The sequence below is a fragment of the Gouania willdenowi genome, chromosome 5 (assembly GCF_900634775.1).
Source record: "Gouania willdenowi chromosome 5, fGouWil2.1, whole genome shotgun sequence".
In the NCBI taxonomy this organism is placed as follows: Eukaryota; Metazoa; Chordata; class Actinopteri; order Blenniiformes; family Gobiesocidae; genus Gouania; species Gouania willdenowi.
In genome coordinates, this window is record NC_041048.1 from 17,289,995 (window position 1) to 17,305,854 (window position 15,860).

Sequence of the window (15,860 nt, forward strand, 5' to 3'; positions counted from 1 at the left end):
GGTCACTCCACCATATACAGTAAGTCACTTCCTCAGTTTTAAATAGAACAATATCGGCTTATATCCTAGGAAAAAAAAAATACCACAGCTTTTCACAAGACACCAATAATAACCACAGCACCGTGGGTGAAAAACACTACACTGCAGTTGTATTGATGGATCTGCAAATGGCCAGACTGGTTGTGCCTCAGGCAAGAAACTAGAAAGATCCCTTTTTCATAAAGGTCATGAAGGATTCAACGCAAATACATACATACACAAATCTCACATTTACGTGTCATGTTTCCAATATTTGAATATTGTGGCTGATGGCTGTATCAGACATGCACAAACAAGAAAGATTTCACATTTATTGATATGACAGAAAAAAAATCACAAGTGAATCAAAAGCACCATTACTTATTGTGCTTCTTTTACAAAGAAAGTAGCATTAATAGATAGGAATTATGACAGCTACGTATATGAATTGGGTGAAGAAGATTTTTGTATCATTATCTGCAGATCCGTCATTTTTTCCATCAAAGAAATGAAACCCACCAATGCAGCCAAATATTCAAATATTATACAAATATTTGTGAATTGCCTATGTTCCAAAAACAAATAAAGGTATAATTGGTCAACTCTCCAAGAACCTGATTTCAATGAATAAGAACTCAACTGACTATAATAATCAACGCTGACAAAAAGAAGCAAATAAAAGCCTTATACAAACACTTACCACTAAACGTCTCAAAAATCTAATTTGTGCAGATTACAAACATACCTGAGTGAAGGTATTTGATGGAAGATAAGTTGTTAAATGTGATTCTCCGCGGTTATTAACTAACTGTCTACCTGCCACTCACCATAAAGAGCACCTGAGAACTATGAAATTACTGTGATTTATGGTTTTTGTCAGTGGAGTCCCTTAAGGCTTATTATATAAAGCTCAGTTACACAAACACACACAAAGGTGATGTTATTCACACCTTGCATCAAGAGCCAAGTCAGTTATTCATTGTCAACTATAACTACATCATTAAACAGTAGCAAATATAATAGTTTAGTTTTTTTTTGTTTTTTTTTAAAAAAAAAAGATTTGACAAAACTTTAAGACAAGTGGCACGAAAGAACAATTAGAACCGGCAATAGATTATCGACACCCTTTAAAAGATTCTTATCAATTTGACAAATGTTCATCTGGAGCCTGTAAAGTGGTGTGGGATTGAAATTCTATAGATTTACACAAAAAATACTGAGTCTAATCTGACAATTATTTGGGTTTTTTAAATGCCTTAGGTGAAAAGTATGTGCTACTGTAGTTGTTGCTTCTTCTTTCTTTCATCATACCTTGTGTAACCCAGTGGGTCCTGTCTTTGAAATCTTTATTGCATGTCAATACAATGTTAGTCACACTTCACTCTTCTGTTAGGTGTAGCTTTACTTTTTGTGCATTAATCAAGAGGTCCCCCTTGTGGCAAGCCCAGCCTGTCGGCATACATGCTGCAGTTAGGCAATCCAGAAACTCTAGGATATATAGGTCTTGTCATTTGTCCACTTCACATTAAGCAGCATGGCAGGCTCTCTGCACAAGCTGTACCACCTCCCCACAAAACTTGCCCCACAAACAGTAGATGAGCGAGGCAAGTGGGGAAGCAAAAAGGAGTTTCTCTTGTCGGTAGCTGGTGCTATTATTGGACTTGGTAATGTGTGGAGATTTCCATATCTTTGCTACAAGAATGGAGGGGGTAAGTACACTTTTTTAATTTTTTTTGCTTTCCAAGGTTAGTGGTCTCATCACAGTTATTAGGTAAAAGGGCCATCAGACACAAGCAATAAAGAAAACTTTTCAAAGCGAATGGAAATTTTTACACAGAAATGTTTTTATGTACATAGCAGTTCAATTCTCTGCCTTTAAACTGGCATGAAGAAAAACTTAAATAACCTATTAAAAAGTGAATAAAGAGTTTATAAAGCTTTACATTTGGCATATCAGCATGAGACAAAAGGCTAATCTCCTTTATTTTAACTCTGTCCCCTCTGCCTCATATTTGACTTTTAAGGGGTTTGACAGGTTGTGAAAGGCAATGAAAATATTGTAAACCATGTGTTTGTATAATGACTTGTGTCACATTCTTCACGTTCACATTTTAAAACCATTATTGTAAATTTACTCCCAAGCATCTGTGTTTGTAAGCAGCACTGTAAAAAAAAGCATGTGAAGAGAATATTATCAGACAAGAGTTTTGTCAGAAAATCTGATAATTGAAGAAACATGACATTACAGACAAGGACATGTTGGAATCATGAAAGCCTTTTGGGAGAAAAAATTGAGTGAATGGATCCAAGATTCAGATTCTCAGCCAAGAAGTTGCACAACATGCTCACAATATCTTTACTGTGATACTATCCCACAATGAACAGCTACAAACAAAGCATGGGAACCGTTACATGTTACATGTTTCAAAGTCAGGATTTTCGTGCTTCTCTAAAATTTGAAAGAAATAAAAAGATTGCCATAGAAAGCAGAGTATCCACTTGATAGTTTAACCAGTTGGATGATTTTCTGTTTTAGAAGCAATCACAATTAAGCAAATCACGTTTCAAGTTGTAAGACCACTTGAAGCTATAGCACAAAATTAGCATTGGCCTCAGAGCGGAGCGCGATGAGGACGTTGTTGGTATTTCCTGATGATGATCTTATGGCTGAGGCAGGAGCATTTTAACAAATGACAGTATTAATACTTTAAAATGATTACTAATGCATGAGTGAAGCCACACACTTTTTGGCTCTTAAAGCTCTATCTAAATAACTTAGGCCTATACCTTTATAGTCCGGCTTATGTTCCTGTGAAGATTTTAAAACATTTCATATACACTGGCCTATATATATATACATGCAATATTACAGTACTTATACCAGCCAGAAGAAACATGTTATAGCTTGTTATGACATTCTGGCAAACCATTCTCCATTCAACATCCTAATTTTGCTGGCAGCCATTGCCCAGTGTTTTGTGCACAGTTGTTAGAATGCAGTTGACACTACATGGATACAGTACCAAATAGTGGCCCACAATCTAATGTGTGACAGTTGTATTGTAATTTATCCTTGACACTGTGGCTCAACTCCAAACAAAGTGAAACAGTGTAAACTAAGACTGATGATGTCCCTCTTCCTTCGTCAACACACATAGAACACATTGCCTAGGCTCCGTTTCAGCCAAAAGACATTTTGACTGAAGTTGCTGTAAGTTTATTATTTCAATAGCCACAACAAACAACAAACCCCCAATTGAAACTGTATGGCCATTTATCCTAAATTATATATGATTGCAGAATCTCTCCTGGTCTGGTCTGGTTGAACTGTCCCAAGCAGGCCAGATACCATCTTACTGATAGCATTTACCAAGGTCTCTTTTCAGAGGCTCTGTCATTGTTTTGACTACCACTGAAACCATTGAATTCCAGACCGTTCTGATTCCAAAATGAATTGACCAAATAAATCACGTGTCCGCATCTGACCAGCGACCCTATCACTTGACTTCGTCTCATTTCATCCAAAACCGCCATAACAGTTGGGGGCTCGTCTAAAGCTCATCAGATAATGAGGTAAGTGCAGATATTTCCTTCTTAAAGCTGATATTCATTCCCTCTCTAGTCTTTTACTGTGGTCTACTGCCGGTGGTCATTCATATACATTAATGTATATGAGTCTCTCCTTCATCCTATAGACCCCTGTACAAATGGAAACGATTGCCGAGGGCACCCAGCCAATAGGCTTTGACTTCCTGGACTGCCAATCAAAGTGAGGCCGCGCGTCTCAAATGGGTATAACGCCTGGTTTAAGGTTCAGCGTCATGATTTTTTGGAGGCGCATGTAAGATTACGGGGGAGTGGGTCTCAGCTTACGTGCGTCTACAGCGGGGGTTTTTACGCAGAACCTTTAATTAGGCTTAACTCTGAGCAGCAGAGCGTCATGCAGGAGCGCTCCAAAACTCCAAAATGACCCATTCCACAATTGCCAACGTATAAAGCTTCTACTAAAAGACAAAAGAAAAATCCGGATACAAAGCTTGTGGATAAACGTCTTCGTGACCGTAACAGGATTTATCTCGGAGTTGCTTTTCAAAGGTAGAGGGAGTTGCTGATTTTAAAAGGATTCCGAATGGGCCAGAATTTGGCAAAATTTCTGTTGGACAGGTAATAAACACGACACATACATTATTATTGCAATATACAACTACACAAAATAATTATATTTTAATGTACTACTTTGTATGCACTCTTTTCATAATACAGAGGTAAACTCTATACCTAAAAATACTTCTTAAAAAAAAAAAGAGCGAACGCAATATTTTGCTGTTCTTATGGTTGCGCAGGCGGGAATTATAAGACTGTCACAAAGGCTGTAGAACAACATTAAAACAGAGAAACAGCGAGAGGGGGAATGGAGCGCTTTCTTGTACGGTCGCCTGTAGCTCAGGTGATATTGTACATGATATGAGTGATAACACGTGTTATAAACCGTATTTTGCACAATAGTTGTGCCTTCAGTTTTTTACTTGTCCTTTGGTGTGCCTTGGGCACAAAAAGTTTGGGAACCACTGAGTTAGAGAGTTTACTTCGGACATGAAAAATAAATAACAAAGATTTTTGTTCATGTACAAAAAAGTTTCAGGGGAGAGTTAATTATATAAGTTAACAGTATTTTTTTTTCCTAAAACAGTTCAACTATAAGCAAAGAAATAATCTATAAAAGAGGATTAGGTTTAAATTGTTATGACATTTGATCAAATACGTCAATAAGCATTCCAATTTATTAGATGAAATATTACTGAAATTTAAAATCCTGTATGGGACAGATGATCATCTGAACACCGCCAAAGATGAAGTCATCTCCTCTGTGATGATTAAATATAAAATACTGGATACATCAATGTTTGCATTCCAGACCAAGATTATTTGGATCGAACACACTTAACATTGTAACTCATGAGAAGATTATCCTTAAAATTAAGATTTATCATCTAAGTGAACTGTTGGGATCTGAATAACAAAATGTACTATTGGTATTGTTAATTATAAAGAAAAATACCTGATACACTAACTTTTGCTTTTTAAAGCCTGATATATGGTTCTGCGTACAATCATAGCCGTAGACGCACGTAGCACTCTACATAGACGTAGACCCCTCCCCTAAACCTGACATGCTCCTCCCAAAAATCCTGACTGAGATGGTAAGGGCTGTGATTGGTCAGCTCCAAACCTCAGCCCCGGTCTTTGCCTTTTAAAGTCTAGACACGCAAATTGCTCTGTTGTTGGTTGTACAAATATACACAAGTGCCTATATTCTGGGCAAGGCTCTCCAAGTAGGCGTCGACAGATGGAGTTCATTAGCATTTAAAGGTGCTGGCACAGAAATAGCTTGCACTTGAGCAACTTTTGGACTGCTGAAGTTCAGGACCACGGATGGGTTTGGCGCAATGCATATCGAATAGTGTTGTTGGACCTTTGACAGCTGTGTGAAATTGATGAAAAACAGTATAATTATGGGATCTTTAAATACAGGTTTTTAGAAGTCCTGTATTGCAAGAGTAATTGGTAAATCATTTATCAAGAGAATGACAAGTATCAAGATGATTGTTTGGAGATAAGCAGATGCACTTTTATTATACATCGGAATGTGGATGCTAAGATGTTGCTGAAAACTGACTACTTCTTTGTCCTGCTGTCCAAAGGAGACCTGAGACTGAAGACTGATAAGACTAAAAACACCTGTGGACTCTGTGCGGTTGGACTGTGTCAAAAAACCACACTGCTGAGAAAAAGGAGCAAACCAACTCTAGGAAGTGATTTGGGTTCAACCGGAAATACAGCCTGTGATAAGGAAAAAGTTTGTGCTTCTGAAAGAGCCTCCTCCAGGAACACATCTATCTATCTATCTATCTATCTATCTATCTATCTATCTATCTATCTATCTATCTATCTATCTATCTATCTATCTATAAAGCAAGAAAGGTCTGCGTGCATGTGTTTATGGAGCAAATATCTCCCCGACTTGGTATCTGTTCAACCTGAAACTTTGTCAACAACTATCAAATACCTCAAGTGAGTACATCCATTATTTTGGAGTGATTTGGTCATTTCAAAAACCAAAAGCCATTGGCCGCGGCTGTCTTAAAAGCGAACAACCAAAAATGCTAATTTTTCCATGCATATGGCATTATAAACGCTGATATTTTCATCACGTGCTGTATAACCAAATGCACCCCTTGGATGTACATGCTGAACGCACACAGAGCCGTTTAGAGAGAGAGTTGAGACAACGGAAGAATTCCCGGAAGTAGCAAATAGTTCCCACGGCTGATGCGCGTGCATGTGTGTGAGAGAGCACTCATGGAGGAGATGGAGAGAGTCCCTCACGGTAATCAGGAGGACAGGTAGCTAGTCTCACACACACACACACACACACACACACACACACACACACACACACACACACACACACACACACACACACACACACACACATTTCGAAACACGCCCTCACCACACATAAGGTATTTATAATAAAAAAAAATACTAAATGATTAAAATAAAACAAAAAACTAAGCAATATTGATACAAAAAGTACACAAAAATGACAACAGAAATGCAGAAAAATATACAAAAAGGCTCCAAAAACACAAAAAAAATACTCTAAACAACATATATTATGGAAAAATACACCAAACAACAACAAAAATGTGAAAATGACTCAAAATACACAAAACTAAATATTTATACAAAAAATACACAAAATGACAACGGAAATGCACAAAACTACACTGAAAAAGATACAAAAATACACGAAATGACTCCTGAATAAGTTACATCCTAGAATTCCTCAGAGGAACGCAGCACTTAGATTTCTGTGTATTTTTTTAACATTAAAAGTCTTTCTCAGGAAAAACATAATTCCTGTAATTGTAGGTCACAATATAACATCTTATATAAAACTCTGATTGGTCTTATGCAGGGCTTTAAATTAACACCCGCCAACCAAAAATATACTTTGGCGGGTAACACTGTAGCGTCATTTTGGCTGGTGAGGAACAAAACAAATACACTGCGTCGTTTTGAATCGATAGGCTGCAGAAATGATGCGACAAGTCATTGTTGCAAGATTGGACTGCTTTCCGCCAAGAAATTTGAGGGTTTTTGTGTGTTTAGATTTTAAAACGTAATGTACAGTATATCTGGCAACACCGTTGGTTGTCTTAATCCTATATTTCCCATGAACACTATGCCGTCAATTGTCATACAATTGTCTAAGTGCTTACGTTGCGTGATTGTTATGGTTATATGCATACGTTGTACCAGAGCCGTATAGAGACAGAGTTGCAACAACGGAAGTCCAAAATGCTTGACCTTCATGTGATTCATGTAGACTGAATTTGTTCCCGGAAGTTAGTGGCGGGCCATTAGAATCCTTTGATTCCTAGTGACATAACTGGGATTTTTGGTCATTTGTCATCAATAACTGCATTGATTGACAATATGTATACAGTACACCATCATATGTATGTGTATATACATTATATGTTCATGTAGTTCCATAAATATTTTTTTCCTAGCGTAAATTCGTATTAATATATAGTGTGAACAGCTTACCTGCTTTTTTGACGTAGTTAAGGCCAACATTAATTTGGTTAAAAAATGTGTTAATATGTATTGTATACAGGATGTATTGCTTTGAATTTTCTTTAATTTTCTTTAAAAAAAGGGGTCATTAAAAAACACCACATCCAGACAGGACACATTGAAAACATATTTATTATGTCCATACATATATAAAAAATATACATTAGATTTTTCATTATGCACTTGTGTACCAATATAAATTCATTAAATAAATGTTTAACAAAGTCAGAAACATTAATAACTTGTCCACTAGTTACGAAAAAGGAGTGAAAATGTATGACTTCCCAACCGAACCGGAAATGCACAGAGAGGAGAAAGAAATGGTTGGTCAAAGTCAGCAGGAGCAATCTAAAAAAAAAAAACAGGATTATAGCAATAAAAAAATATGTGAGGCAATCATATTCAAACACTTCATTTGCACTTTTTCTCACAAATAAAGCAAAAGAAAAGCTTATTGTTTGTATCTGCTAATGATCCCTTAATTTTCTAAGAAGAATTTTGAATTTTTTTTTCTTCTTTTGAACATGAAAACAACAGCAGTGTATCTCAAAATGATGATAATAATAGTAATAAAAAATGAAAATACAAAAATTGAAAATAAAAATAAAATTGTACTAGTTTAGCGGGGGATAATCCACTAACCTGCCTTAATGCACACGGTAACTGGTTTAGATTTGCTGATATTATTATTATTATTATTATTATTATTATTATTATTATTATTATTATTATTGTTAATAATAATAATAATAATAATAATAATAATAATCCGCGTTAGTCTCTCTATTGTGAGGCTCCATGAGCCGCCATTGCTGTAAAAAACAAAAACAAAAACAAAAAAAACGAACCTTTGGATTGAACGGAGTTGACGCAACTCTTTGTACGTCGTCACGTCACGCCGTTACATTGTCACGTGACAGAGTGCGCCCAATCACGGTAAATAAACACAGCTGTGGCTGGCTGCCTGTAGTCGCGAGAGGGTCGCGCTTGGGAAATGTTCGCTTAATTTAACAGTAAACGTCCCAAAACTAAATGCAAGAAATGGAGCCGACTACCAGAGCCGGCGAGTGTCTGAAACGGAGCTTTGTACCGATTAAACAGCGGAATTAGTGAGTCGCGCTAATGTTATTCATTGGAATGGGTTAGCTTAACCTAGCCGCTACCACTACCTGTTGATTGTTTGATGCGGTTAATAGCATCTTGTATGCCCCGTTTCTCTGATTATGATCTGCTGAATGAAACGTTAGCATTGTAACTTATTTTTATGACTGTGTATTATTATTTTGTTTAAATGATGAATGTAATTTAAGCACTTTAAAGCCAGTTCATTTATATTGGTATCCAATGCACTTTCGACGAGTCCACTTGAACACTGTAATGAATGCGTATTAGTATAACAAATATTATATTAATTACTCATATATATATTTAATGAACTGATTATATTGGATTACTGAAATTGAAATACTGCTAATTGATTGTAATCTAGCTTGTGTTATTGAGAACTGTTTGATAATAATGTGTGCACACACCAGATATTTAATTGGACTGGTTTTTTATACAGGCCAGGTTGATGGTGAGCTAGAAGCCTCGTCTGGGCGCTAAACCTGAAGATGTTGCCTGGGACCGAACCAACTGAACCTCCATTACTCTCTTGCTAGTGGGAGGCACTTTATTGCAGCTGCCCCTCTTCCTTGGTTTTGCCTCCTCACAACTCATTAACGGCCCACACACTCACTACACACCTTCCCCTCCCAATTCTTGGACTTCTTTTTCCCACCTATGGACGCTCAACCGTAGGGCCATTAAACTGTGGTTGCGGCGCCTTGCCATTACAGGTGGAACGTGAACTAATTTTTTGGGCATTTATGGACAATATGTGCACTGCAAAATTGTTTAATGTCCAATGAAATGAATTGTACATACTGTTACTCTATGAATGGCCATTTGTATTCTTATGTCTATTGTTGTTAATGTTTAATGTTGGTTGTTTTCACTATTATATGGTATCACTAAAATCTAAACCGTGTTCAGTGTCTCATTCTCCACTCCTAGAGTCAAACCTAGTCTTCTGAGTCTATCCCAAATCATAACTGTATCACCATCTGTTAGTACCTAAACTGTTCTTTAAATAAGATAGTGTACATGTTACGTTTGGTATCGGAAAAGACAAACGGAACAGAACAAAACAAACAATAGGAGCTGAAATTAAGTTGGAAAATTAGAAAAAAAACAAACATGTCTAGATATTTATTAGGTGTTGAGAAAAACCTGAACTGCAAAAAAGAGCTGTTGCTGACGCAGAGGAAAATGAGGATGAAAGAGAATCTGAAAAGAAGAAGAAATTGAGGAGTTTTAATACTAAATGGATACCAGGTTATGAGTGGCTGGTATTCCAACATTTGTTCATCTTTAAAATGTGCAGTGTACAGTTTGTGGGGAGTTGGATTGGTTTACATTTGAAGAGCATACATGTTCGTAAAACATTTAGTCTCGAGAGTACATCTAAGTCTTAGTACTGATTACTTCTATTCTTTCTAACTTCAGTGTTCCAGGGATCCAATTTTCATCTGAGTTAAGTTTTAGTTATGATAATATACTAAAAATAAAAGGTTCACTTCTTTGACACACCCAAAGTTCCATATTGCGCCTTTTAGGCATTGTTTTTAAATTAAATGTTTATATTTGTACAATTTTAATGTATTTCTGCAATCAACTAAAATAAAAACTATTTAAAAAACACATGAATGCTTAAATCTGTTCTTTGGCACTATTAATGTAGTTTATTCTTGCTGGTGGAAAATCTGGTTGGCTTGTAACTTTAAGAATCTAGTAGCCAAGCTGGCTGCAGATCTAAAAAGTTAAATTAAAGCCCTAGTTCTATGGTTGATTAGGGTAATGAATATATGGATTTAGATTATGAACTTTCATTCACAATGTATTGTGGCTGAGAGCAGTGCACGGGTCAAGGAATTAATAACGTCAGTGATTCTGATGCACACACAGAGCCGGCCCGACCGCTAAGCTGATTAAGTGGCTGCTTAGGCCCCGTGGCCACCAGGGCCCCACCACACAATGGCTGTTCATCATACTTCTATAACTTGTTATTCACAGTGAACTGCTACCAACTTGTTAACATCCCCATCCTTAAAAAAACACTGTCAACTTCACTATCATTATTGACCATGAGGTTGGAAGGCAGATTTCCTATGATTACATTATAAGACTTAATTTGCTTCTCAAAAAAACAGAAAAACAAACATATAGTCATTAGCTAGAAGAAAAGTGGTTGGAGATATTAAGCTGTAATGTTTTTCTTTTAAATTCTAAACATTATTTTGATTATGTCTTTCATTTGGAATTTTAAACTTTTTCAAATGGAGGGAGGTGTGTTTAAATTTGGAGGGATTGGCAGGGCAATTTGTAGTGGGAGTGCCTGATGTAATGACATTTAAAGGAATATCACATATACTGTATTAATATAAATGACTCCAAATCCATTTATGACATGAATAAGTAACATTACACTGTTCAACTTTAAACCAATCATCTAAAGCGCATTCATGTGAAGGGTTGTGTATTGCTTGAAACATGACTCTGCAACACAGTTTATTTTTCTGATTCCATGTTAGGGTGTGAAGCTTATCACAATGGGCAGCGAAATGATCTGAGAGTGGGCAACACTATTATAATGGAGTGCCAATTACCAGTATATTAGCCTTGGCAATGTTTCTATATTTTTCAGTTCTAATTTTTTTTTTATCACAATTCTTTAAAACAACAACAAAAAATCACAAATCTTGCTTTTTTGGCTCTCTTTCTCTTTTATCACCCTGGCAGGTGCCTTCTTCATTCCCTACATCCTGTTCTTAGTGACATGCGGTGTTCCACTCTTTGTCCTGGAAACAGCACTGGGCCAGTACACCAGTCAGGGAGGGATCATGTGCTGGAGGAAGATCTGTCCCTTGTTCGAAGGTGAGGTGTTTTTTTTTTTTTTTTTTTACTTAGAAATCAAATCACAAACAAACACATGCGGTGTATGTTTCTCTCAGGGTTAATGCACAGGATAAAAAAAGGCTTTATTCCATTCAGGTCCCAGTCACTGATAAAACATTTGACATTTTTCCTAACTTTTATTTAGAATCAGAATCAACTTTAATGGCCATGTATGTTATACACACGAGGAATTTGACTTGGTGAACAGTGCTCTCTCTAACTATGTAAACATTAAATATTAACAATCAACTAGAAACTAATAGGTGCAAAACTAAATAGGATAATATAACAAGATAATAGGATAATAGTGCAGTGATGACTAGTGCAACATGAGTTAATTCTATTTCAGTATTTACAATGAAGAGTGAAGGTGAAGATTTAAATTAAAGTACATGTATGCGCCATTTTATACACCTTACATAGGGATGTAACGATTAATCGTAAGGCAGTTAAAATTGATTCATAGGCATCACGGTTCATATCGATGTTCTGAAAATTGAATCGCAGTACTTTTTTAAACAGCAGAGGGCGCTATATATTTATCCTTATCGTCCAAATGCTGAGGCGGCGGGCGGAATCAGCTACTACTTTCTTTCTGGCCGCCTTCTACTCTTAAACATGTCCATAAATGATTCCTTACCCCTTTAGCACCGAAAGAATATCTGTAATATTACGTGAATATCTGTAAAAGGCCCGTTTTTCTATTAGCTCTGTCTGCTAGCATAGCATCTCTTCTTCACTGCACAGAATAGCTGCATCCCAACTGACCACTGGGTTACCAGCGCTCTCTGCTGGTCCAAATACAGTGCAAATACTGTTTTTTTTTAATTTATTAACAAGTTCAATTGTTAAGGCACAAAATACATTTTCAGTTGCACTTTTAAAAAGAAAAATAACTATTATGCAGTTTTGCATTGTTTACTATCCAGCCAGAATTTAAATTAATAGGCTTCTTCATTTGTATTATTCCTTTATTTATTTCATTCAAGATTTATTTTTAGTTAAATTGCATTGTTTTGAATAGTTTATTAAGGGACTCTTTTGACAATGAAAAATAAAAGGAAAATAATACAGTATTTTCTAGTTTTTTCCCCCAATAAAATAAATATTATTATATTTTTAAATCATCATTTGTCTACACTCCCATTTTGTAAAATATATCGTAAGAGAATCGTATCGTGAACCCAGTATCGTGAAATCGAATCGTATCGGGAGTTGAGTGAATCGTTACATCCCTAGGCTTACATGTTCATTAATGATTCATGTTTATATATTAGTTTGTATTTCATATTTTGTATTATTTGGTTAAAAGGAAATGATACATTTCATATATCTTGATTTAAAAACTATGTACATTTTTGAGAATTGAGCTATTTAAAAGGAAAGCAAGAATGCATGTTATTTTGCCATAAGAGGGCGCAGTTGTATTCTTTTTGCCCATGAACAGGAAGTTGTTGTTTTAACTTGACGAAGAAGGAAAAAAAAGATGGCTGACGGAGTAACATGGTCGTTTTACCGTGCTGCGACGGATAAAGTTGTCACACGTGTAAAACCAGCCTCAGTGTCAGTCATTTCCAGAAGAGGTTAAACTAAGAACACGTGAAGAACGTAAGGAATCAAAGATTAGCCTCTACGTTAAAGTATACGTATTTATTTTAATACTGAAAAATTCATCCAGGGTCCCATTTTCACTGTTAGTTCATAAGCTAATGTGAGGGGAGATTGGATTGTAGCTTCACCTTTTGACCCATCCCTCACTTTACCTGTACAGACTGGTACAGTTCCCTCATTATTGAATCCACTTCTCCCTGCCTGCTTAAAGGTGCAATTCATCTTCCTTTCAGTTATTCACAAGTCCCTGACGTCTGATTGGAATACACCATTATTACCATTTATAAAGACATTGAAGCAATTTGTTATTTTTTATCAATAACTGGAAAATGCCGATTGTTTGTCTTTTGTATTGGTTGATTGATTTTTAGGGATGGGATATGCCAGCCAATTGATTATCTTCTACGGGAGCATCAGCTACATTGTCATCTTAGCCTGGGCTTTTCTCTACTTCTTCTCCTCCTTTTCTGGACAGTTGCCATGGGCTTCCTGTAACAACACATGGAATACAGGTAAACGACCTATCCATTACTCAACTCTGTGTTTAGATTTTTTTTTTTCTTTAAATGATTACATACAGTGGCGCCGCCAGCCAGAATACTGTACGCACTGTGCGTACAATTTTTTTGAAGGTGTTGTGGGGGGGGGATGTAAAGATTTTTTTTTATTATTGTTTTTGGGGAAGGGATAATAAAGATGCTGGTTTGTAATAGGCTAAACATGCTGAGTTAACTTATTTTTTAAGCCAATTAATTGAAGCCCAACATAAAGGCCAATGATTGTCATTTACGTCATCTGTCACTAACTGATTTTGAAACCTACTCAACGTGACTGAAGAGACTAGATTACATTCAAAATCAATGAAAATGACGCAATCTCAAGCGACCTCCCTTCAAGCGACCCAACTTGTGCGATTCTGGCGACTAGGTCCTGCGCGACCTATCGCTCAGAGTTGAAAAATTTGAACTTTTTAAGCCACTTCAGGTGACAACTCCCCCGGCCACTGTCTGTAGAGCCGAGGCAGCAGCCCCTCCCTCCCCCTCCCGCTCCTGGGGGGAGAGGATCTGTGCGTACTATAAATTTGAATCCTGGCGGCACCACTGATAACATATATGTATACTTTAGTTTAAATAACAGTTGGGTTACTTTTCTTTTTGTATAAATTCAATTTCCCATTAGATATTGATCTCAACCAAATCCATTTGTAATTTGATACTGACCTAATAGTTTGTCATTGGCGCTTGCATGTTTAACAATGCTTTGATATATTTCAGATGGTTGTGTGGTATTAAACAACTATAACGCCACTGCTAACTGGACCTCATCTGTGAATTCCTCATCGTCTGTTGTAGAGTTTTGGCAGTAAGTTTTTGTCCAAATGAGCCTGAGTTACAGATCTTTGTTTATTTACTATCAACAGAAACTTGTGTATGAAGGCCAGGGGCCATCTGAAAGCATGGATATTTCAAACAGTTGATTACCAGTACTGATATCATGGTTTTATAACATCATCTAAAGCTAAGAATACCAGTTTTGTAACTTGGACATGAAGATTAAACAGTTTCATGGGTGTTTTCACACATCTATTCAGACACAAAGGTTAGGCAGATGTAAGGCTAAACGTACAAACCTAGGGGGCATTTTGTGCATATTGCCAAGGCAAATTACACAATTTACACTTATCAAACTCAAGTTCTAGACCAGATCTCTTTGGCTTCAAAGGGAGAAAAACAAGTAATAAAGGAAGTGGAGGATACTGGAATAAGGAGATAAGCAAGTGTTGACAACAAAACATGGACATAACTAAAAATGTTTTGCTTTCACAATAAAGAAAGTATAAAGAAGAATGCCCAGTAGGTCAAAACCAATGGCTACTATTGTAGGCACAGCTACCATTAGCATGCAATTTAGGAATAGCAAAGTTTTAAGCCTGATCTTTAAAAAAATGTAAAATGCTCCATCACCAAACAGACGCTTAACTAAATGATATGCTTACAGTTTGAATGTAGCATTCTGACATATAAAGGCCTGGCCTTATAAGGGTGTTTGTACACAGTGGCGGTATTTGATATGGGCAACATGGGCAGCCGCCCAGGGCAGCAATCTCTAGGGGGCGGCACAAGAAAAAAAAATCATTACTTTTATATAGTGCTGCTGCGCTGACGAGCGCTCATCCTCCTTAATTCTGACAATTATGACATCCTCGTAAATTATGAGGATGTCGAGGTGTGTTTGAAACACACAAACACACCTCGACATTCACCGCCACATCACCCAAAGGTGCCCAAACACCTGGAGACGTCAGTGCACGCGGACAGGCTCGAACACGCTTTGTTTGCAGCCTCGAGCACAGGCAACCAGAGCCCGATTAGAAAGGGATTTAAGGTTATTCGCGTTAAATAGTTGTCAGTGATCCTCCGCTCGCATGGTGACTCTTTACACTTTCCTTTCAATTCACTTTCTTATACATGCTTCACTCTTTGAAAATAACTTTTTTTTTTTTTTTTATCAGACTTGTACAGTATAATTAACACCTGTGTTAATCCTTTCTGATTAATCATGGAGGAATGTGTTTCTCCACACCTGTA

General features: G+C 36.7%; 1 protein-coding gene across 1 annotated transcript in view; it reads left to right on the forward strand.

The window, feature by feature from the left end:
* The first annotated feature begins 1,542 nt into the window (after positions 1–1,542).
* The window catches only part of LOC114462985 (sodium- and chloride-dependent GABA transporter 2-like), a 29,087-nt gene continuing 14,769 nt past the window's right edge, over positions 1,543–15,860 (forward strand). Inside the window, exons 1-4 of the mRNA XM_028446178.1 lie at positions 1,543–1,727; positions 11,506–11,640; positions 13,644–13,784; positions 14,547–14,634. Of these exons, the coding sequence (XP_028301979.1) occupies positions 1,553–1,727; positions 11,506–11,640; positions 13,644–13,784; positions 14,547–14,634 (539 nt within the window). The 5' untranslated portion in view covers positions 1,543–1,552. The remainder of the gene's footprint in view (positions 1,728–11,505; positions 11,641–13,643; positions 13,785–14,546; positions 14,635–15,860) is intronic.